The 24,602-nt window shown below is 55.0% G+C and overlaps 1 protein-coding gene across 1 annotated transcript in view; it reads right to left on the bottom strand.

The window, feature by feature from the left end:
• Window positions 1-24,602, bottom strand: part of TNXB (tenascin XB) — a 51,370-nt gene that overhangs the window by 1,524 nt on the left and 25,244 nt on the right. Inside the window, 23 exon segments of the mRNA XM_007459596.1 lie at window positions 3-53; window positions 178-308; window positions 399-542; window positions 647-766; window positions 961-1,104; window positions 1,221-1,343; window positions 1,622-1,957; window positions 2,276-2,599; window positions 3,590-3,889; window positions 5,166-5,447; window positions 5,812-6,099; window positions 6,718-7,030; window positions 7,364-7,752; window positions 9,772-10,104; window positions 11,916-12,292; window positions 12,603-12,960; window positions 14,619-14,915; window positions 16,904-17,224; window positions 17,615-17,938; window positions 18,064-18,387; window positions 18,903-19,196; window positions 19,474-19,761; window positions 21,056-21,355. Coding sequence (XP_007459658.1) covers window positions 3-53; window positions 178-308; window positions 399-542; window positions 647-766; window positions 961-1,104; window positions 1,221-1,343; window positions 1,622-1,957; window positions 2,276-2,599; window positions 3,590-3,889; window positions 5,166-5,447; window positions 5,812-6,099; window positions 6,718-7,030; window positions 7,364-7,752; window positions 9,772-10,104; window positions 11,916-12,292; window positions 12,603-12,960; window positions 14,619-14,915; window positions 16,904-17,224; window positions 17,615-17,938; window positions 18,064-18,387; window positions 18,903-19,196; window positions 19,474-19,761; window positions 21,056-21,355 — 6,161 coding nt within the window.

Genomic DNA, 24,602 nt, shown 5'->3' with positions numbered 1-24,602 from the left:
GGAAAGAGGCCGTGAAGCTGGTGAGAGGTGACCCCTCCTGGGAGCAGGATCTCCTGTGGAACAGACAAGGGGCAGGTCAGGGGAGAGAGAGGTGGGCCCCGCCCGGGAGGCAGAGGCAGCACTTCCCGGACTGGAGCCCAGGGAGGGAGCTGGCCGGAGTGGCAGGGGTGAGGGCACCTGGGTCTGTCCACCAAGGGTGTTGAAGCTGAGCAGGTAGCCAGTTGGGGGGACTTGGGGCGCGGTCCAAGTGAGCAGGGCTGTGCGGGGGGTCACCTCCTTGGCCTCCAAGTCCTGGGGGGCCTCCAACCCTGGGAGGGGGAGGAAGAGAAGATGGAGATGAGGCCCATCCTGGCTCTCTCGCTCCTTACCCGCCCCCCAGTGCACCTCACAGACCGTACCTGTGGTGAAGGTGATGCTGGCCGGGGAGGTGAGGTTGGGGCCCCGAAGGCCATGCAGGGTCGCCGTGTAGTTGGTGTGGAGCACAAGGCCTTGCAGGGGGTAGTCCACGGCGCTGCCAGGGGCTGAGTCCTGCAGCGAGGGGGCTGGGAGAGCGGGTGGGGCATCAGCGGCTGCCCTGCCGGAGCCCAGCCTGCCCTCTGCTCTCCCACCCTGACCAGTCCCCTCCAGAGGCCTCAGCCCTGCTCACCTCCTGGGGCTGTGACCTTGATGTCATAGGTATCCACCGGGGCCTGGGGGGGCTGCCAAAGCAGCAGGGCGGATCCTTCCGTCAAGTTCAGTGCACGCAGCTGGGTGGGGCCGTCAGGAACTGGGAGAAGGGAGGGGGCCCAGAGCTGTTCCCTGCTGCTCTCCCCACTCCTCGCCTTCCCAAACTCTGCTGGACCTCTCGTCTGCCATTGGCGCCTCCAACACCCCCTCTCCATTTCCCCGTTCGCTCTCAACTCCCACCCGTGCCCGCGTCTCCTCCCGCTGCTTCCTGCCCGGGTCCCCGGACTGTCTCACCTGTGGTAAGGAAGCCTGTGAGAGGCTCACTCTCCTCAAAGCCACGGACGGAGACCACGGTCACGTCGTAGTGAGTGCCTGGGACGAGCCCCTCGAGTTTCTGGGTCCGGGCTCGGCCATCCACCTGAACACTCTGTGGCTCCCCTGAAAACACATTGGGCTGGGGAGGCGGCCAGGGAAGCAAGAAGGAGCTGCAGGGTGGGCAGAGCACAGGGCGCAGGAGGAATGGGGCAAGTGACACACGGGCAAGAGGGTATCACCTCCATCTGCCAGCTGGTAGGAAACTTTGAAGCTGTCCACTCTGGACGGCGGGGGCATCCAGCTGACCTTGGCTGACGTCTCCCCGATCTCGCTGAACTGGAGGTCACGGGGGCGCTCCAGAGCTGACGGGACAGATATGCCAAGGAATCATGGTGAGGGCAGAGGGCAGGGAGGCTCCTGCCCCGGGCTTCCCACCCTCCTCCTTCTCCCTGGGCCCCACGGCCTCCGGATGTGCTCACCACCCCGCCTTTCCTCTAGGCCTAGAGATGGAAGCCGCTCCGCAGACTCCAAGCTCGTCACCACTCACCAGCTTCCCCTCTGGCTGAGGTGCCACCCTAGGGAGTACAGAGACCCCCCTACTTTGGGGCAGCATGTGTATGTGCCCAGCATGGGGCCTTACCTGGGCTGAGGGTCCGGGCTGTGCCCTGGATGCCGTCGGCCTTGTGAGGCCCGCGCAGCCCATACAACGTAAGGGTGTACAGGGTCCCTGGACTCAGGTCCCAGAGCACGGCCGAGCGCCGTGTCCCTGGCATCATCAGCTCCCGCTGCAGCGAGGAACGTGGATGCAGCTCCAGGGTGCTCAGTGACGGGACCCCAAATCGGAGCAGGAAGGAGTCAAAGGCCTCGGGTGGGGCCTCCCAGCTGAGCCGCAGCGAATTGGTGGTGACATCAGTCACCGACAGGTGGGACAGGCGGGGCCCTGGCTCTCCGGGGGTCTGCCCAGCAGGAGCTGGCCCTGCAGAGTGGGTGGGAAAGAAGGCTTTGGAGACTGAAGCACACCAGCTAGGCGACCTGGGGCTAGATCCCTTCCCCCACCCCACCCTGGCCCTCATTTCCTCATCTGCAAAATGGAGCTAATGAGGGGCTGGCACCCACGGGTCTGACATAATGACAGCATGTAGGTGTAGAGCCGAAGGCTGTGCACGCGCCCCTTCCTCCCTCCGTGGCGCCCTCGCGGTGTTCCTTCCCCATGGTCACCGCTTCTGGGTGCCCCCTTTCGCCTCTTCAGCCCCAAACCAGAGGCAGGCAAGGCCGGGCCCTACCCTGACGGTACCTGTGGTGCCCTCGGCTGAGACGGGCCCCAGGCGCTTCCCTTCACGCAAGCCATAGAGGAGGAACTTGTAGGAGGTGCTGGGCTCCAGGTCTGACACGAGGACCTTGTTCTGGTCGCCACCCACGAGCAAGGCCTGGGGTTCCCCACCTGTGCTCTGATACTGGACCACGAAGGAGTCAAAGGGGCCCTGGGCCACGCTCCATGAGAGGCGCAGGGAGTCCGGGGACACGTCCTTCACTGCCAGCGCCCCTAGGCGGGGCCCTTCAGAGGGCTCGGGGGCCTCCGTGGCCATGTGCGAGGGTGCTGGCATGTCCTCTTCTGGGGCTGCGTGGGAGAAGCCCAGAGAGAAGCTGAGCGGGGCCCTCCCACTCCATCTCACCCTCCAGAGAGGGGATCGGGGCTGGCCGAGGCAGGGGACCTCACGGTCCCGGCCACTGCAGTGTGGAGAGAAGACAGGGACTGAGGCTCTCCTAGCATCTTCCTTCTCTTGAATCTGCCACATCCCTGCTTGGGCACTGACTCCTGCCACCCCTCGGTCTCTCTTGAGTGCCAGCCCAGTGGCCCCATGGCCTCTCTGTGGGGCTCCTTTGCTGTCTGAATCCAGTGCTTGCTTCCTCCTCCTTCACCCCGATGTCTCAGCACGCCCCACTCTAGATGTCTGCACGGGCCCTGTTCCCTCCCCAACCTGCCAGGGCGCCTGGTGCCATGGCTTGAGGCAGGACTAACTCAGTCCCTCCCTGAGCTCAGGGCACGTGGTCCTCCCTGCTGCGAAGAGCTGAGGATGGAACTGGCTGGTGAACTTGAAGGGCGCATCCTGCCAGCCAGGTCGGCCCCGCCAACGCCAGGCTGATTTGAGGTGGGTGTTAGGAAATCTGGAAGGGGAACTCCATCAGTGCAGCCACTCCTGTTGGTTTCTATGCCCCTGGCCTGCTCTGTTTTCCAGTAATTTTCCATTTGAGAAAATGCTCCTGACTCATCCACAGGAGGGGGTTTGCCCTCATCTGGGCAAGGCCAGCGTGCCAGGAGGTAAGAGCCGCCCCAGTAGAGTAATGGGGAGCAGCTGGCGGCCCTGGGGCTGGGCGGGGGTCGCAGATTAGGGACCGCTGCCAGGGCTTTGCCTTACCACCTGTCCTGGCTCCTGCTTCGGACCGACCCCTCGATCACGCTGGTTCCGAGGCTCTTCCCCCCCGAGCCCCGTGCAGGGCCCCCCTACCGCTCTACCTCCCCCACTCGTGCCAGGCCTTCAGCACAGAGGTGTGAGGACACCCACTCAGGCCGGCTGGCTAGGACCAAGCAGGACAGCCTCCTGCTCACCTGTCATTCCCAGGACAGAGACGGGGCCCAGGTGCTGTCCTCTGAGGAGCCCATAGAGCAGAAACTTGTATTTCCTGCCAGGCTCCAGGCCCTCTATGGTGACCTCCCTCTGGTCTGCGGCCACAGGCACCACCGAGGGCTGCCCATCTGTGTCCCTGTACTGGACCACGAAGGAGTCAAAGGGGCCCTGGGCCACTGTCCACGAGAGGCGCAGCGACTCCGGGGTCTCGCCTGTGGCTGTCAGCTGCCCCAGGCGGGGTGGGCGCTGCTGCCCCTTCTTCAGGGCAGCCGCAGGGAGTGCTGGGGCGGGGGGAGAAAATCCAGTTAAGAGCTGCCCTTACCTCAGCCCTGGCAGCTTCTGGGGGAGGGAGGGTCAGCCACCTGGGTAGACAGGCACATTGCTCCAGCCCTGCCTTGTACGAAGGAGCCCAGTTTCCTCCTCTGGAGGCTGCTGCCCAAACTCCTTCCTGCCCCCACTCCCCCACTCTGAGATCAGGGTGCAGTAAATGCATAAAAGAGCACCGCATGAGAGAGTTGCGGCTGGGATTGCAGGAAGGGCCTCAGTTTCCCTCTGACCCCCAGTCCCCCAGAGCAGGAGTGTGGCCAGAGCTGAGAAAGGCTCCCAGAGGGTGTCTGGGTTGTCAGGGACATGCCCCCAAATAGTCAGAGCTGGGCGGGACAGCCAGCCAAGCTCACGGGCTCCCATTGCCCAGCCATAAACTCGCCCTCACTCGCCAACAGCCTGGGCCCGCCTTTCCACCTGCTTCCCCAGCCCTGCACTCACAGCACTAGACCAGGCCGGCTGGGTCAGGCAGGGGGAGAAGCCAGGGGCAGAGCTGAGTGGACAAAGGGCAGAGCAGAGCACAAAAGACACTTGTCTTAGGTGGGTATGGGTACTGACTGATGGGGGTTGGAGAAGCCTGTATCCAGTCTCCACAATGAAGGTCTGGGGAAGAGAATTACGGAGTCTGAGAGCCCCAGGCCCCAACTGGCCATGCGCCCCATCCTTGTCTGGCCAGGGTGACTCATGGTCCTGGAGGCGGGGTAAGGGTCAGTGACCCACCTCCATCCCGTCCTCGGGGGCTGAGTATTGGGCACAAGACTCCAGATTTTTCCATAGTGTTTTTGCAGCCAAACCCTCCCGTATTTTCCACTTCTTGCCATAGGGCTGGAATGAGGGGAAAAGGACGTGAACGTTTATTGAACCCCAACAGATGTTAGTCATAACCGTCGTGCAGGTGTGGAAACTGAGGTTCAAGGAAAAGAAGTGGCCACACAGCTGGCAACGGAATTTGAACACAGGCCTGCTTGGCTCCAAAGTCTGAGTTCTTTCTAGTGTACTGCCAATCAGTGAACGAAGGAAATAAACGCTTGGAACAGTGCCTGGCATTCAGCAGGGACTCAATAAATATTTGCTTTTGGTGTCAGGATTGTCATGCCCAGGCTGAAGAGAGGAGAATAAACTTTGCGGGAAGGCCCCGGGGCCAACCCTGGGGGCTCAGATGAAAGGAAGCTCTGGAAAAAGGCCAGGGGGCCGGGGGGCAGGGAGTGGGGTGGAGGCAGGGCCCGGGCTCACCCGTGCTGCCTTCAGCAGAGATGGGGCCCAGTCGTTTCCTGCCTGCCAGCAGCCCATAGAGCAGAAACTTGTATTTGCTATTGGGCTCCAGGCCGGGGATGGTGATCTCGCGCTGGTCTGAGGCCACAGGCACCACGTGGGGCTGCCCGTCCCTGTCTTTGTACTGGACCACGAAGGAGTCAAATTCGCCCTCGGGGACCGTCCAGGAGAGGCCCACGGAGTCTGGGGTCCCGTCCGTCACTGTCAGCTCCCCCAGGCGGAGAGAAGGTTTAGTGTCTGGGACTGGAAAAGAGAGAGGTGCATGGAATGTGACAGAAATGAAGCCGACAGAGCCTCCTTGGGGCGCTAGGGCTCTGGGCGCTGGTCCTGAGTGCTGGGAGGGGGTGACCAGGTCACATGTCAGGAAGAGGGAAGGCAGAGGAGTAGGGATAAAAGAGGAGCCAGGCAAGAAAGCAAGTGTCCCTCGGGATGTAGGAGGAGTAGGATGGGAATGAGGGGGTAACGGGGGTACTCAGGACCTGGATTTCACTGGACCCAGTAAATAAATGGGTCTGGAGTGTGGAGCACAGAAACGTGAAATTCCACAAGGGAGTGGAGGATGGTCAGGGGGCTCCAGGGTTAAAGGCGGCCTCCAGCCCTCACTCACGGGTCTTTGCGTCTGCAGAGACTGGACCGTGTTGTTTCTCATCCTGGAGTCCGAAGAGTAGGAACTTGTACTTGTGGCCCGGGGCCAGACCCAAAACCGAGACCTCTCGGAGGTGTCCACCCACGGGCACTGCCTGGGGCTGCCCCTGCACATCCTTGTATCGGACCAGGAAGGAGTCGAAGGGGCCCTGGTCCACTGTCCAGGAGAGGTGCACTGTGTCTGAGGTCACGGCTGCCACAGCCAGCTCCCCCAGGCGGGGTGCCACGGGGGGCTCTGTATTCAGGGAGGCTGGAACAGAGCAGACGAGGCTGTGGTCAATGGCAGGACCCTGGGCCAGAGAGGGAGGGCTGTCCCCTGCCTATGAAATGAACATTTGTAGCAAACTCTTCTAACTGCTTAACATGTCCCAGGCATTGCTGTAAGCAGTTCACAAACAGTACACTTAATCCTCACACAACAGATGAAGTAGGTGCTTTTATCCTTATCACCCTCATTTGACAGGCATCTGCGGCACAGAGAGGTTAAGAAAATTTTGAAAATCACACAGTGCCTTAGAGCAGGATTTAAACCTAGAGAATCTGATTCTGTAGCCACACTCCGAGCCACTAAAATGCTTGGTTAGGGAGACTGAGGAAGCCACACATGAACAACTGAGCAAGTTTGAGCTGCCAGATCAAGAAGACAGGAAGAAAGCTGAAACGTATGAGGCACAGGCTACTTGCCCAGCTGACCCTGAACACACTGTCCATCAGCCGTCACTCAATTCAAGGATGAGGCGGGATAGTCAGCACCACGTGAGAAAAGAAAGGGACCCAGAGGCCCATTTGTGAGGAGTGCTGAGATCCAAAGGGGGAAACGAGAGCAACAGAGGGAAACCTGGGAGTCAGGGCCTGCCCCCTCACTCACCGGTCACGCCCACGGTGGACACGGGGCCCACACGCCGCCCCCCGTGCAGGCCGTACAGGTGCATCTTGTACTTGCGCCCGGGCTCCAGGCCCCCAGCGGTCACCTCACTCTCCTCGCCCCCGACACGCACCACCTGGGGCCCGTCCCTGCCCTTGTACTGGATGGTGAAGGAGTCGAAGTGGCCCTGGGGGACGGTCCAGGAGAGGCTCAGCGAGTCCGGGGAGGATCCTGTCACCGTCAGCTCCCCCAGGAGGGGCTCCTCGGGGGCCTCCGAGGCCTCTGTGCTGGGTGCTGTGGGGCCGGGGGTGTCTTCCTCTGCAGCTGAGAAGGAGAGACGCAGAGAGGGTGAGGCAGGGTCCCCGGTGATGTCCTTGGGTCTCCTACCAAGCCTTGGCCCCGGCTCCGGGCCCTGAGGTCAGTTCAGAGAAGCCCGTCCTTGGGGCTGGGTGGTTCTGCTCAGCTGACATCTCATAAACATGGCTGGAGCCTCCGGGGTCAGCTGTGGGGGACCAGTGCAGCCACCAGCACGGCTCACAGAGGCCCTTCCCTGCCCAGGGGGACACAATGGTCCTCAGGGAGCCTGGAGGAGGCACACAGGGCACCATGGCTCAGCCTCGAGTAGACGGGCCTCCTGCACCCCACTCACCCATCACCTGAGAGAGGGTGATCCTCCCACGAGGTCCCACCCTGGGGCTTCCACCATCCACTCACTTGTCACCCCGATGACAGAGACGGGGCCCACGCGCTGGCTGCCGTGGAAACCGTACAGGTTCATCTTGTACTTGTGGTCTGGCTCCAGGCCCGAGATGGTGACCCCGTCCTGGTGTCCTGGCACCCTCACTGCCTTGGGCTGTCCGTCCCCGTTCTTGTACTGGATCAGGAAGTGGTCAAACTGGCCCTCGGGGATGGTCCAGGAGAGGCTCAGGGATTCGGGGGTGGCGTCTTTCACTGCCAGCTCCCCGAGGTGTGGCTTGACGGGCGGCTCGGGCGCCGCAGTGGACGGGGCTTGGGTGGTCATGGCTTTGTAGTCTGGATCTGGACAGAGACATACAGGACAGGTGAGGTCTCCTCAGTCCTCAGTTCAGCATATAAAGTGGTGTATTACAAAATTAAAATAATAAGGAACAGGATGTGTCCACAGTAGCTCTAACTCTTATTCTTTCTGGTCTCTATAATGTCGGCCTTCCTGTCACCTTACCCTCATCCGCCCTGCCCTCACCCCCTACCTACCAGCACCCCTCCTAGGACACAGGCTCACATGGCCACTGTGCTCTGGGCCCCCCTCCACTGGGGTCTCATTGGCATCTTACTCCCTCTGGCTAAGGTCTTGCCTCCCAATCAGCTCAGAACCCCTGCCCCACTTCTCCAGTCAGAAACCTGGAGTCTTCCTGGATCTGTTCCTGTCCCCAGCTGCCATCAGACTCAGAGCGTCCAATTCTCTCTCCCGAGTTCCTCCTGTGTCTCCTCACTGCCCACACCTGCAGCCCCACCGTCCCTGTCTGGGCTGCCCTTACCTGTCACCTGGGTTATCACCTCCCCATGGGTCTCTCTGCCTCCCTCCTCCATCTGTTCTTCACAGGAAGCCAGAATGAGCCTTTAGATGCACATCTGATGGTGTCAGTCTCAGCTTAAAACTGTGCAGCAACCCTCTTTATCCCCTGGAGAAATCCCTGGCTTCCTGAGCTCCCCACCCCCATCTCTTCCTAGACTATCTCCCCCACTCAGAGGATTTCACACAAAATCCTCTCATGTGCCGTGATCTTCCTAGTTTCCAGGCTTTGTACCAGCTGTGATGTTGATCTGATGCACCCTTCATCTTATCTCTAGGTGTCACCAAGCAACGCCTGCCCGACCTCAGGTCTCGGCTGTGGAACCCATGGGCAGGCAGGTGGGCGTAGGCATCGCTGCCCAGTCTTGGTCTGGCCGCGGGGCTTCCTGTCAGATACACATCCCTCTTTGCTCCATTTGCTGGCTCACAGCCTGTCTGTGAGCCCCAAAGGATAAGAACTGGTTTCTCTGCCGTATCCAAGGTTTCTCTCAGTGAGCTTCCTCAGTACTTGGCTCAGGCCTTCCACATCTTTGTTGAACCATAGGCGTCCTAAGTCTGTTAATACCCAAACGATGAGGCTAGGGGGCGTTTCAGTCAAGACACTGCATTCTGAGCATGCTCTGTCTTCCTCCACAGCCTCCAGTCAACTACACAGAGGCTGAGCCTCTGAGAGGACTCAGGGATGCAAGTATGATTCTGTTCAATAGATTCTAAGAAAGTGTCCAATTCCTTTGTTGTGAGGAGTTTTAGCAAAGTGTGGTCCTTGGACCAGCAGCATCAGCATCATGGAGGATTTTATTTGCTTTTTTTTTGCGGTACGCGGGCCTCTCACTGTTGTGGCCTCCCGTTGCGGAGCACAGGCTCCGGACGCGCAGGCCCAGCGGCCATGGCTCACGGGCCCAGCCGCTCCGCGGCATGTGGGATCTTCCCGGACTGGGGCACGAACCCATGTCCCCTGCATCGGCAGGCGGACTCTCAACCACTGCGCCACCAGGGAAGCCCCTATTTGCTTTTTTTTTTGGCTGCATCGGGTCTTAGCTCTGGCACGTGGGATCTTGTTGCGGCATGTGGCATCTTTCATTGTGGCACACGGGCTTCTCTCTCTAGTTGTGGTGCGCGGCCTCAGTAGTTGTGGCACGCGAGCTCTCTAGTTGTGGCTCGTGTGCTCGGTAGTTGCAGCGCGTGGGCTTAGTTGCCCTGCAGCATGTGGGATCTTAGTTCCCCGACCAGGGATTGAACCTGCGTCCCTTGCATTGGAAGGCAGATTCTTAACCACCGGACCACCAAGGAAGTCCCTCATGGAAGATTTTAGAAATGCAGAATCTCTGGCCCTAGCCCAAATCTGAATCTGAATCTGCCCTTTAACAAGATCCCCAGGCCACCTGATGTCCTAAAGAAGAAGTGCTGTCTAGAATATTTATGTTTTCACAAAGATGGCAATAAAGGGAAACTCTTCCAGGACCTGGCTTCCCCACCCTGCATCCCGCTCCCCCAAATTCACTCACCGGTCATGCCCACGGTGGACACGGGGCCCACACGCCGCCCCCCGTGCAGGCCATACAGGTGCATCTTGTACTTGCGCCCGGGCTCCAGGCCCCCAATGGTCACCTCACTCTCTTCGCCCCCGACACGCACCACCTGGGGCCGCGCATCCTTATCCTTGTACTGGACGGTGAAGGAGTCGAAGTGGCCCTGAGGGACAGTCCAGGAGAGGCTCAGCGAGTCCGGGGAGGATCCTGTCACCGTCAGTTCCCCCAGGAGAGGCTCTCTGGGGGGCTCCGGGGCCTCTGTGCTGGGTGCTGTGGGGCTGGGGGTCTCCTCCACAACCTCCTGGAGGGCTGAGAAGAGAGATTGGGGGCAGAGACTTAGATGGTGGCTTGCCCTGCTTGCATCCAGCAGGATATACTCCTCAGGCTGCAGGACTGGAGGCTGGCTCAGCCTCTGGGTGCGCCATTTGGTGACCCCATGCTAGAGAGACTGAGATGGGCTTGACCCCATCACATGCTGGCTGGCAGGCACCATGAACCTTCAGAAGGCAATTCGAACATACATGTCAGGAGCCCAAATACTGCTCATTTCCTTGGACCCAATAATCTCATTTCTGGGCAGCTATCCTAAGAAAATTATTAAAAAGCAGGAAAAGTTGTATCACACGAGTTCATTTTGGGATTATTCATGACAGCAAAATGTGTCAGGGCTCCAAAGGAACCACAGAAGAAGATAATTTTGTTACGGCACTTTCGCCACGAAGCAGCCAATGACCATTAAAATGATGATTAATGCAGGTTGTGTAGCCACAGGATACATGCTCTCAGTGTAACTTGCGTACAAAAAAAGTAAGAGCCAAGAATTATATGAATATTCTGCCACCTTAAAACACGCGCTGCACGGAAAATGCAGAAAGACAGGATGTGTTACGTACATTGTCGTGAATGGTGGTTCTTGGGTCAGGAGGTGGTCCGACAAGAGATTTTTTCCCCTACTTTCCAAACTTTCCATCATGTTGCTATATTCTTTTCACAGAAAAATACAGACTTAAAAAGAAATCCTGAGTTATAAAAATTAGTAAAAGCCGGTGGAGGATGTGGATGGGGACATGGGTCCCTCTGTGCTTCGCATGTGCTTGTGATTTGCATGCTAGAGGGTTCCTCTGTCTGGAGTATCTTCAGGAGGGGAGAGTGAACCTCACAGAGCCAGCGACTCCCCCCGCAAAAGACTGACTCACAGAGGGGCTGTGTTCTTCCACATGCAGAGGAACTCTGGTGAAATACTGTCACAAGGCATAAGAATCTGGCTGACAGTGACTTAGAGAAGCCAGCCTGACTGCAATTTTGGAATTTAATTCACCTTGTGATTTTTTTTCTCCTAATTTCTTAGAGACTAGAAATTGTAACTTTTTCATAATCAGAAATAAGTTGCAAGAATGATGAGGGGGAAAGGCAGAAGGAATACAAGAGAGGAGAAGACATTTTGAAAATTTTTTTTCCCTGATTATAAAAGAAACGCTTGTCATTTAAGAAAATGTAAACGACACATAATGGAATAAAACAGAAAAAAAAATACTGGGACGTTCTATCCTGTCTCACAAACCATGCATCCCACGGGCGTTTCGTTCCAGGTGTCTTACCATGCAAGTTATTTTCAAGTAGTTGTGATTAGCCTCCTTACAAAAGTTTTAAACTCTTTCTTTATTGTAATAATATAAAGTAATTGTCGTATGCTGAAACATTTCAATGATGCCATAGTAGGTCATTTTAGAGATGTTGTCTAATTACTTAATCATCTCAATGTGGTTCGATGTTGGGTTGTTTTCTCTTCCTTTTTTTGGTTATAACAAAGAATGCTGTGATTTGTGATTACTATGGAAAGAAAAGAAAACTCTAGTAACGTCACGCTTGGTCTGTGCCTGACACATTTCACCCTTGGAGGGAGCCAGTGATTGACCATCAGAGGAGCCCACGTTACTGTGAACAATGAGGCTGTAGGTTGGCAAAGGCCAGGGCACTACACACGGGTCACGGCCCAGGGTCATGGAGGGAGGACATAAAAGGGGACCAAAGGCTGGTGAAAGAGCAGAACAGTCAACCAGCTCACCCATGAGGAAAAGGTAGCTCTCCCCCGAGACCGCCTGAGCCCCACACTCACTCACCGGTCACGCCCACGGTGGACACGGGGCCCACACGCCGCCCCCCGTGCAGGCCGTACAGGTGCATCTTGTACTTGCGCCCGGGCTCCAGGCCCCCAGCGGTCACCTCACTCTCCTCGCCCCCGACACGCACCACCTGGGGCCCGTCCCTGCCCTTGTACTGGACGGTGAAGGAGTCGAAGTGGCCCTGGGGGACGGTCCAGGAGAGGCTCAGCGAGTCCGGGGAGGATCCTGTCACCGTCAGCTCCCCCAGGAGGGGCTCCTCGGGGGCCTCCGAGGCCTCTGTGCTGGGTGCTGTGGGGCCGGGGGTGTCTTCCTCTGCAGCTGAGAAGGAGAGACGCAGAGAGGGTGAGGCAGGGTCCCCGGTGATGTCCTTGGGTCTCCTACCAAGCCTTGGCCCCGGCTCCGGGCCCTGAGGTCAGTTCAGAGAAGCCCGTCCTTGGGGCTGGGTGGTTCTGCTCAGCTGACATCTCATAAACATGCCTGGAGCCTCCGGGGTCAGCTGTGGGGGACCAGCGCAGCCACCAGCACGGCTCACAGAGGCCTTTCCCTGCCCAGGGGGGACACACTGGTCCTCAGGGAGCCTGGAGGAGGCACACAGGGCACCATGGCTCAGCCTCGAGTAGAGGGGCCTCCTGCACCCCACTCACCCATCACCTGAGAGAGGGTGATCCTCCCACGAGGTCCCACCCTGGGGCTTCCACCATCCACTCACTTGTCACCCCGATGACAGAGACGGGGCCCACGCGCTGGCTGTCGTGGAAGCCGTACAGGTTCATCTTGTACTTGTGGCCTGGCTCCAGGCCCGAGATGGTGACCCCGTCCTGGTGCCCTGGCACCCTCACTGCCTTGGGCTGTCCGTCCCCGTTCTTGTACTGGATCAGGAAGTGGTCAAACTGGCCCTCGGGGATGGTCCAGGAGAGGCTCAGGGATTCGGGGGTGGCGTCTGTCACTGCCAGCTCCCCCAGGTGCGGCTTGACGGGAGGCTCGGGGGCTGTGGTGGGCAGGTCTGTTGGGGCTGGGGTCATTTCTTGGTCTTTTTCTGAGGCTGGATCAAGAGACAAAGAGAATGGGTGGACATGCTTTGTGGGTTCCCTCCTAACAGGGGATGGATTTCTCCCAGACACACCAGGGACCCTGCAGCCTGGAAGCCAGTGCTCCAGGATTAAGACATCATTTCCAGGACTTCCCTGGTGGCGCAGTGGTTAAGAATCCACCTGCCAATGCAGGGGACACGGGTTCGAGCCCTGGTCTGGGAAGATCCCACATGCCACGGAGCAACTAAGCCTGCGTGCCACAACTACTGAAGCCTGCGTGCCTAGAGCCCGTGCTCCTCAACAAGAGAAGCCACCGCAATGGGAAGCCCGCGTACCACAACAAAGAGTAGCCCCCGCTCGCCGTCACTAGAGAAAGCCCTCGCACAGCAACGAAGACCCAACGCAGCCAAATAAATAAATAAATACATATATTTATTAAAAAAAAAAAAAAAGACATCATTTCCCTGGTTTGAATGTTCAGTTTCTAGGGGACAGAGCACACACTTGTGGAGATGTCAAGATGGTAGGGTGGGACCCCCATGACCTCAACATGTGCAGCATGGAACCTGTAGGAGCTGCTGAGTAAATTCATTTAGTGGGACAGGACTAATGCTTTGTAATAGCACCACACCTAACCGACACGTCACATCAGAAGGTACGTGTGCTCAGGTTCGTATTTTCCTTTAGTACCTCCTCTGGTTTAGAAGTCTTTTCTGAGCATTTGAGAAACTAATTTAGATTTCACAGCTGAGGGCAAAGAGATGAGACCACATGAGATCATCTTTGTAGATGGGTTGCTTTTGGACCTTGTATTAATTCTCTTGCCATCTTACGGCAGGGATGACCCATCACACCCACAGATTTTATTTGTCTTTTCTGTTCTGCATAGGGTTTTATCCTGCCTTAACAGCTGAATTACAAAATCATCGTGTTTCATAACTCCATTGTGTTTGGGAACCAGGTTTTAAGCATGTAGCGGGTAACAGCTACAAAAGAGCTTAACAAAAGCAACCAACAGCCATGTTAGGGAGTAATTAATGAAGAGAAAATGCCTTGTTAAGTTGCACATGTGACTAATATTAACTATTGCAGCAATAGTATCCATGTCAGCAGGATTCCATGTTGATACAGCACATACACGGGTATCAGTTTGGGTTGGGGAACAAATACAATTGTACCCACTGAAATCAATGATAATTATAAGAATTCACCCCAAGGGTTTTCAAGAACTAATCTTCTTCCTCAGAAGGAGGGAGCCTGTAGTTACCAAACATTGTGTGTGAGACAAGCCACATTCATGCCCACGCTGCCAGACAGGTGTGGTTATTCCTTCTGTATGGATAAGGAAAGGGAGGCACAGAGAGGTTGAGTGACTCCCTCGAGGTCACACAGCTCTAATGGGCTGAGGCTAGGGCCAGCCCCAGGTCTGCCTGAGTCTGTGCTATTTCTCTGGCACCCTGCCTCTTCAAGGACTCAGGAAGCCCACGTGTAAAGGGTGAGACAGCTAAGGTGACACCAAAGGCTTGGAGTGCAGACAGGCACAGAACTGCTCCCAGAAGCCTGGGAGGCTCAGTCTCAAAAACAGTGGGAGAAAAACACCTGAGTACTGGCAATAAAAGGGAAACTGAGTCCAGCTCAGGGCAGGGCCAGTGTCCTATTGTACACTCACCAGTTAAACCGACAGTGGAGACAGGGCCCACGCGCTGGCCGCCGTGGAAGCCGTACAGGTTCATCTTGTACTTGTGGTCTGGCTCCAGGCCCGAGATGGTGACCCCGTTCTGGTGCCCCGGCACCCTCACCGCCTTGGGCTGCCCGTCCCCGTTCTTGTACTGGACCAGGAAGTGGTCAAACTGGCCCTCGGGGACGTTCCAGAAAAGGCTCAGGGAGTCGGGGGTGGTGTCCGTCACAGTCAGCTCTCCCAGCTGTGGCTTCAAAGGGGGGCTGGCAGGGGGGTCCTCTTTAGGGGCTGGGAAGAGATGCAAACAGAATCGTTCCTGTTGCTGCAAGGAACTGTTGAGGCCCTGCTCTCCTGGATTCAGGCAGAAGGTGGGCCAGCTCTGTGGGCCTAACTTAAGATGCATTTCTGCTTATGAGCATCAAAATCTCTTTGTGGCCTCCTTATGGTCCATCAAATGTGCCAGGCAGCTTCTTGCCTCAAGGCCTTTGCACTGACTGTTCCCTCTTCCTGAATATTCTTTCCCCAGATGTCTGCATGGCTCATGTTCACACTTCCTTTCATTCAAATGTCACCGTCCCTTTAGGGCCTTCCCTGACCACCCTATTTAAAATCCCAATTCTCCCAATTTCATCCTATCTTTCTTACTTGGACCTGATTGCAACAACAAATTGCAAAATAACAATTATGACACAATCAGGAAACTGTAGCACTATCTGGATATCTGATTTTTAAAGGTATAATCATTGTATCATGGTTATTTCTAAATAGTCTTTTTGAAAAGAGCAGTACACTTAAATATGTAATAATGGGGACTTCCCTGGTGGCGCAGTGGTTAAGAATCCACCTGCCAGTGCAGGGCACACAGGTTCGATCCCTGGTCCGGGAAGATCACACATGCCGCAGAGCAACTAAGCCCCTGTGCCACAACTACTGAGCCCGTGTGCCACAACTACAGAAGCCCACGCGCCTAGGGTCCCTGCTCTGCAACAAGAGAAGCCACCGCAATGAGAAGCCTGTGCAGCACAACGAAGCCCGCTCGCTGCAACTAGAGAAAGCCCATGTGCAGCAGAGAAGACCCAATGCAGCCAAAAAATTTTTTAAAATGTAATGATGAAGAGTGTATGGAGTAAGTTTAAAAATATTGCAGCAGTAAATCCATACAATGGAATATTATTTGGCTATAAAGGAATGAAGTACTGCTACACGCTACAACATGAATCAACCTCAAAAACGTGCTTGGCGGGCTTCCCTGGTGGCGCAGCGGTTGAGAGTCCGCCTGCCGATGCAGGGGACGCGGGTCCGCCTGCCGATGCAGGGGACGTGGATTCGTGCCCCGGTCCGGGAAGACACCATATGACGCGGAGCGGCTAGGCCTGTGAGCCATGGCCGCTGAGCCTGCGCGTCCGGAGCCTGGGCTCCGCAACAGGAGAGGCCACAGCAGTGAGAGGCCCGCGTACCGCAAAAAAAAAAAAAACAACAAAAAAAAACCGTGCTTGGTAAAAGAAGCCAGACACAAAAGAACACATATTGTATGATTCTAGTTATATGATGCGTCCAGAAAAGGCAAATCTACAGAGGCAAAAAGTAGATTAGTGGGGACCAGAACTGGGCATGGGAATGGGTCTGGACACCAGGTTTCTTCTTGAGGTGATGGAAAAGTTCTAAAATTAGTAAGTGATGCTGGTCGTACAACTCTGTAAATACACTAAAATTGTTAAGTTGTATCCTTAAAACAGGTGAATTTTATGGTATGTAAATTATACCTCAATAAAGCTGTTAATAAAGAAAACATTCTAGTCGGGGAGGGTGGGAAGTGAGTGGGGTCTGGATGAGCTAGACTGGCCAGGAGTTGAGTTTTGGTTGAAGCAGAGGGTGATTGACACATGGGAGTTCATTATGCTATTCTTTCTCTTTGGGTATATGTTTGAAATTTTATGTAATAAATACTTGTTGAGAATTAGCATTTCATGGCATTTGTCCCAACACCCAAAAAGAGCTCTTTTCAGAGTTCCCAGGCAAAGCAGAGAGCCACAAACAGGTCAGTGCATGACTGACTTGGAGGCCTCAGTCCCCAACGGCCTCTCTCAAATGGGCAAAGCACCTCCCTGGAACTCGTTCTTCCTGCCCCCAGATCACACCTGTCCTGAGGTGTTGAATGGACAATGGATGGGTTAGAGGTTCAGGAGTTTTAGGGTCCTGGGTCTTCAGTGGAAGACGCTCAAGAGGCTCTACTATCAGACCTTTGCTGAGACCTCATCCCGAGGGCCCTCACTCACCGGTCACGCCCACGGTGGACACGGGGCCCACACGCCGCCCCCCGTGCAGGCCGTACAGGTGCATCTTGTACTTGCGCCCGGGCTCCAGGCCCCCAGCGGTCACCTCACTCTCCTCGCCCCCGACACGCACCACCTGGGGCCCGTCCCTGCCCTTGTACTGGATGGTGAAGGAGTCGAAGTGGCCCTGGGGGACGGTCCAGGAGAGGCTCAGCGAGTCCGGGGAGGATCCTGTCACCGTCAGCTCCCCCAGGAGGGGCTCCTCGGGGGCCTCCGAGGCCTCTGTGCTGGGTGCTGTGGGGCCGGGGGTGTCTTCCTCTGCAGCTGAGAAGGAGAGACGCAGAGAGGGTGAGGCAGGGTCCCCGGTGATGTCCTTGGGTCTCCTACCAAGCCTTGGCCCCGGCTCCGGGCCCTGAGGTCAGTTCAGAGAAGCCCGTCCTTGGGGCTGGGTGGTTCTGCTCAGCTGACATCTCATAAACATGGCTGGAGCCTCCGGGGTCAGCTGTGGGGGACCAGGGCAGCCACCAGCACGGCTCACAGAGACCCTTCTCTGCGCAGGGGGACACAATGGTCCTCAGGGAGACTGGAGGAGGCACACAGGGCACCATGGCTCAGCCTCGAGTAGACGGGCTTCCTGCACCCCACTCACCCATCACCTGAGAGAGGGTGATCCTCCCACGAGGTCCCACCCTGGGGCTTCCACCATCCACTCACTTGTCACCCCGATGACAGAGACGGGGCCCACGCGCTGGCTGTCATGGAAGCCGTACAGGTTCATCTTGTACTTGTGGTCTGGCTCCAGGCCCGAGATGGTGACCTCGTCCTCGTACCCCGGCACCCTCACAGCCTTGGGCTGTCCATCCCCATTCTTGTACTGGATCAGGAAGTGGTCAAACTGGCCCTCAGGGATGGTCCAGGAGAGGTTCAGGGATTCGGGGGTGGCGTCCGTCACTGCCAGCTCCCCCAGGCGAGGCGTGACGTGAGGCTCAGGGGTGGTAGAGGGAGATTCTGAAGGTTCATTCTCTTCCTCATTTGGGGCTGAACACAGACACGGAGAGAGAAGGACCTGAGAGAGGGGCACAGTGTCCACAGGGACTCTGCCCTCCTCCAGGCCCTCACAGCCACCTGGAAGGAAGCCGAGTGGGCAGAGTTCTTTTGCTCACCTGTCAGGGCCTTGACGTGCACAGGACCCACACGCTGCCCATTGTGGAGACCGTACAGGCTCACCAGGTATCTGTGGTCGGATTCCAGGCCAGAGAGGGTGATCTCATTCTGGTTGCCCCCTAAATGGACTACTTGGAGTTGCCCCTCCTTGTCTGTGTACTGGACCTCGAAGGAGTCAAATTCTCCCTCAATCACGGTCCAGGAGAGATGCAGGGTGTGTGGGGTGCCCTCCTCCACAGTCACCTCCCCCAGACGGGGCTCAGATGCTGGAGGGCTGGGGGCCTCAGTCTCAGCTTCGACTTCTTCCCTGGGGGCTGGTTCAGAGAGACAGGTAGAGATGGGTGACTGGTTTGTCACTGCACCAAGACTCTCCAAGAGGATGGAAGGAGGGGAGGAGGTAAAGACAAGAGGTCAGTAATAAAAAGGACCAACTACTGATACACAGTGATGAATTTCAAAAGCATCATGTTAAGTGCAAGAAAAACACAAAAAACTGTGTACTGTATGATTCTGTTAAATGAAAAGCTTAAAAAGGAAAAACTATAATGATAGAAAGCAATTAGTGATTGTCAGAAGCTGGGGGTGGGAAAACTGACTGCAAATGAGCATAGGGAAACTTCTGGAGTCAATGTTTTATATGTTTGTTGTGGTAATGGTTTAATTGAATTATGAGCTTAAAATGGGTGAATTTTATTGTATGTAAATTATGTCTCTATGAAGCTGATCCCTTCCCCCAAAAGAAGGAGTGTAGGAAGCTCTGAATTCGTGTGGCTCCACCAGACCAGGAGAGCCAGGCGTGCAGGAGGCACAGTGTGTTCCCCCCAGCTGCACTCACCGGTCATGGCGATGGTGGAGATGGGACCCACACGCTTGCCCTCATACAGCCCGTAGAGCAGCAGCTTGTACCTGCGGGCAGGGTCCAGGCCTGAGACACTGACCTCCCTGAGGCTGCCCTCCAGGGGCACCACCTGGGGTTGCCCATCTCTGTCCTTATACTGGACCACAAAGGAGTCAAACTGGCCCTCAGGGACCGTCCACGAGAGGCCCACGGTGTCTGATGTCACGCTGGTCACCTGCAGCTCCTCCCCCAGACGTGGTTTTGTTCCAGCCTCGTCCACAGCTCTCCGGGTCTCTGAGATGGAAACACAGAGAGGAAATGGTTGCGTTGTTTCTTGAAGGCTGGGTGACACTGAAGGGAAGGACTGAGAGATCTAAAGACAGGGCTGTGCCATGGCTGCAACCTGCAGGGCTGGATCTTCCGGCTTGTGCAAGGAGAGGGGGCACTGGATCCCAGCCACAACATCTAGAGCCAAACAAAAACCGTGATGGCAGCCACCATAACTGACCACAAGGACCTTCCCCGGGGGGGCCTCCAGATGACAGATGCCCCCTGCAGGGGCTGCCCTCACCTGTGGTGCCCTCGGCGGTGACGGGGCCATGGCGCCTCTTGCCCCGGAGGCCGTAGAGGAGGAATCTGTACTTGCGGCTGGCGTCCAGAGGGCCGATGGTGACCGAGCGCTCGTGGCCCTCTGCAGGCACCACCCGTGGCCCGTCCCTGTCCTTGAACTGGACCACAAAGGAGTCAAAGTGGCCCTCGGGGACTGTCCAGGAGAGGCGCAGTGAGTCTGAGGTGGGGTCTGTCACCCACAGCTCCCCGAGGCGGGGTGGGGCTCCTGGGCTGGTGTCACCTCGAGCAACTGACAGAGAGGAAAGGTTCTTGTGTTTATTTTTCTTTCCAAAACGACTCCTTGACTGCCTCCCACTGGAGAACGGAAAAACCCAGAACTGCCCAAATGATCAGTGCTTCCCCCCAATATTTCCATCACCCTCCCATGCCTGCCAGCATCCCCAACTGGCCCTGCCTCTGTCCACTTAACCAGCGCAGGGAGGGGTCTTCTGTCCTGAGACATCTCTGGGAGAAGAGATTCTCTAGCTACCTATTTATCTTATTCCTCTTGCTGGCCAGGCTCTAACCACCTAGTAGAGACTATTTCCTTAGCAGGGTGCAGCTTATCACAGACCTGGTCTGCTTATTTCCTTTGACCAAGGAACCCACTCTTTGTGATCTGACTGGTCCCTGCGGAAATCCAAGGGTCCTGGGGATGTCAGAGGGGGCACAGGATCCCTGACGGGGGCAGACAGCTGGTGGGGAGGTAGGATATCATGATGGAGGTGACCCTCATAGGACCCAGTGGGGCAGTGGGGGCTGCCTATGTGTGAGGCGGGTATGGGGAGAAGAAGGGGAGCTCAGACGGGAGAAGGATCTGGTCTCTGCCCAAGAAGCCATCGCGAGGCCTGAGAAGCAGCTGGCCTTCTGCCTTCTTGGACAGCAAGGATGCTGACGGCATTGTTATGGTGAGAGTGTTCTGGCAACAGGGAGCCCCCAGGGGCAGGGGAGCGCCTGGACCAAAACCCAGGAAAGGGGCACAGCTGGGCTGGGCCGGATTGGGTCTGACTGTGCAGCCAGTCTTGGGCTCCTCTGGTCCCCAGTTTCTGAAGCTCCAGGAAGAGGGCAGAGGAGGAAAGGGGTCCCTCTGGGGAGGCAGATATGGGACCCAGTGTGTCTGGGCCAGTAGGTGGGAAACTGGGTGAGAGTCAGAGGGAAGACTCCTCAGGAGGTGATGGCTACACAGGGCTGAGGACTCACAGGCCAAGGGAGGTGGAACGGCTCCTGACTCCCTGCCCCGTATCTAGCCCTGCTGTTTCTCCTGTTCCACCTTCCAGGAAGGGGTCTGAAGAAGGCTCCCCCGTTCAACAGAAGTAGGAATTATGAGAAGAGGGGAAAAGTCAGCAGGGGAAACTGATCCAGGAACTGGCCCCATTTTCCTGGTTCTCATCTGCCTGGGATCAGGGCAGGCAGTGTGGCTTTTCAAATAAAACAGAAGAGGTGGATGAAGCGGAGACCCGGCAGAAGGGAGAGGTGACAGGGCAGCGTGAGGAAGGGCAGCAGGGCTGGGGCCTCAGGCTCAGCTTTGTGGGGGTCCCTCTCACCTGTCTTTGCCTCCACAGAGACTGGGCTGTGGCGTTTCCCGTCCTGGATCCCAAAGAGCAGGAACTTGTATTTCCTATTGGGCTCCAGGCCGGCGATGGTGACCTCACGCTGGTCTGCAGCCACAGGCACCGCCTGGGGCTGCCTGTCCCTGTCCTTGTACTGGACCACGAAGGAGTCGAATTCACCCTCGGGGACTGTCCAGGAGAGGCCCACGGAGTCCGGGGTCACGTCCGTCACTGTCAGCTCCCCCAGATGTGGCTCAAGGGGGGGCTCTGTGCCTGGGGCTGGAGAGAGGGGAGCTAGGATCCAGGAGGACAAAGAACATGGCTGAGACCTCTGGCGGGAGAAATCCCCCCTCACAGGGCTCCTGGGCTCCGAGGGCCTTAGAGGGCTTTGAACTGAGATGGGAAACAGTTACATCTCTTTTGCACTGATCTCTAAGTGAAATGTAGCATTTCTTTCAATGATGAATATAGGAAACCAACCACGGTGGTACTAGCAGTGCTTGTAACCCTGTCACCAATAGGAATCACAGAGATTGTCACATCACCTTAGAATTACTGCAGAAACTTCAAAATACCCTTTACAGAGATTGGTTCAAGATGGCGGAGCAGAAGGATGTGAGCTCACTCCCTCTTGCGAGAGCACCGGAGTCACAACTAACTGCTGAACAATCATCGACAGGAAGACACTGGAACTCACCAAAAAAGATACCCCACATCCAAAGACAAAGGAGAAGCCACAGTGAGATGGTAGGAGGGGCGCAATCACAATAAAATCAAATCCCATAACTGCTGGGTGGGTGACTCACAAACTGGAGAACACTTATACCACAGAAGTCCACCCACTGGAGTGAAGGTTCTGAGCCCAACGTCAGGCTTCCCAAACTGGGGGTCGGGCAATGGGAGGAGGAATTCCCAGAGAATCAGACTTTGAAGGCTAGTGGGATTTGATTGCAGGACTTCAACAGGACTGGGGGAAACAGAGACTCCACTCTTGGAGGGCACACACAAAGTAGTGTGCGCATCGGGACCCAGGGGAAGGAGCAATGACCACAGGGGAGACTGAAGCAGACATACCTGCTAGTGTTGGAGGGTCTCCTGCAGAGGCGGGGGGTGGCTGTGGCTCACCATGAGGACAAGGACACTGGCAGCAGAAGTTCTGGGAAGTACTCCTTGGCATAACCCTTCCCGGAGTCCACCATTAGCCCCACCAAAGAGGCGGGTAGGCTCCAGTGCTGGGCCGCCTCAGGCCAAACAACCAACAGGGAAGGAACCCAGTCCCACCCATCAGCAGACAAGTGGATTAAAGTTTTACTGAGCTCTGCCCACCAGAGCAACACCCAACTCTACTCACCCCCAGTCCCTCCCATCAGGAAACTTGCACAAGCCTCTTAGATAGCCTCATCCACCAGAGGGCAGATAGCAGAAGCAAGAAGAGCTACAATCCTGCAGCCTGTGGAACAAAATCCACATTCACAGAAAGATAGACGAGATGAAAAGGCAGAGGGCTATGTACCAGATGAAGGAACAAGATAAAACCCTAGAAAAACAACTAAATGAAGTGGAGATAGGCAACCTTCCAGAAAAAGAACTCAGAATAATGATAGTGAAGATGATCCAGGACCTCAGAAAAAGAATGGAGGCAAAGATCGAGAAGATGCAAGAAATGTTTAACAAAGACCTAGAAGAATTAAAGAACAACAAACAGAGATGAACAATACAATAACTGAAATGAAAACTACACTAGAAGGAATCAGTAGCAGAATAACTAAGCCAGAAGAACAGGTAAATTACAGGGAAATTACATGGAAAAAATTACAGGGAAAAAAATGTAAAAAAACACAAACACATGGAGGCTAAACAATATGTTACTAAATAACCAAGAGATCACTGAAGAAATCAAAGAAGAAATAAAAAAATACCTAGAGACAAATTACAATGAAAACATGACTATCCAAAACCTATGGGATGCAGCAAAAGCAGTTCTAAGAGGGAAGTTTATAGCAATAAAAGCCTACCTCAAGAAACAAGAAAAATCTCAAATAAAAACTCTAACCTTACACCTGAAGGAACTAGAGAAAGAACAAACAAAGCCCAAAGTTAGTAGAAGGAAAGAAATCATAAAGATCAGAGCAGAAATAAATGAAATAGAAGCAAAGAAAACAATAGCAAAGATCAATAAAACTAAAAGGTGGTTCTTTGAGAAGATAAACAAATTGATAAACCATTAGCCAGACTCATCAAGAAAAAGAGGGAACCTACTAGAGAATGGACTTGAGGATATGGGGAGGGGGAAGGGTAAACTGTGACAAAGTGAGAGAGTGGCATGGACATATATACACTACCAAACATAAAATAGATAGCTAGTGGGAAGCAGCCGCATAGCACAGGGAGATCAGCTAGGTGGTTTGTGACCACCTAGAGGGGTGGGATAGGGAGGGTGGGAGGGAGGGAGACGCAAGAGGGAAGAGATATGGGAACATATGTATATGTATAACTGATTCACTTTGTTATAAAGCAGAAACTAACATATCATTGTAAAACAATTATACTCCAATAAAGATGTTAAAAAAAAACAAAATAAAATATGACACAAATGAACTTGTCTATGAAACAGAAACAGAATCAGGGACATACAAAATAGACTGGTGGGACTTCCCTGGTGGCACAGTGGTTGAGAATCTGCCTGCCAATGCAGGGGACACGCGTTTGATCCCTGGTCCAGGAAGATCCCACATGCCATGGAGCAACTAAGCCCATGCACCACAACTACTGAGCCTGCGCTCTAGAGCCCGCGTGCCACAACTACTGAAGCCCGCATGCCTACAGCCCATGCTCCGCAACAAGAGAATCCACCACAGTGAGAAGCCCGTGCACTGCAACAAGTGTAGTCCCTGCTCGCAGCAACTGGAGAAAGCCCGTGTGCAGCAACAAAAACCCAACTCAGTCAAAAATAAATAAAATTAAATATTAAAAAAAAAAAAGAAAAAGAGGGAGAGGACTCAAATCAATAAAATTAGAAATGAAAAAGTTACAACAGACACCGCAGAAATACAAAGCATCCTAAGAGACTACTATAAGCAACTCTATGCCAATAAAATGGACAACCTGGAAGAAATGGACAAATTCTTAGAAAGGTATAACCTTCCAAGACTGAACCAGGAAGAAATAGAAAATATGAACAGACCAATCACAAGTACTGAAATTGAAACTGTGATTAAAAATCTTCCAACAAACAAAAGTCCAGGACCAGATGGCTTCACAGGTGAATTCTATCAAACATTTAGAGAAGAGCTAACACCCATCCTTCTCAAACTCTTCCAAAAAATTGCAGAGGAAGGAACACTCCCAAACTCATTCTATGAGGCCACCATCACCCTGATACCAAAACCAGACAAAGATACTACAAAAAAAGAAAATTACAGACCAATATCACTGATGAATATAGATGCAAAAATCCTCAACAAAATACTAGCAAACAGAATCCAACAACACATTAAAAGGATCATACACCATGATCAAGTGGGATTTATCCCAGGGATGC

Source organism: Lipotes vexillifer, unplaced genomic scaffold (assembly GCF_000442215.2).
Source record: "Lipotes vexillifer unplaced genomic scaffold, Lipotes_vexillifer_v1.1 scaffold862, whole genome shotgun sequence".
In the NCBI taxonomy this organism is placed as follows: domain Eukaryota; kingdom Metazoa; phylum Chordata; class Mammalia; order Artiodactyla; family Lipotidae; genus Lipotes; species Lipotes vexillifer.
The sequence above is the reverse complement of the archived record's forward strand: the minus strand, read 5'-3'. Positions and strand labels throughout refer to the sequence as shown.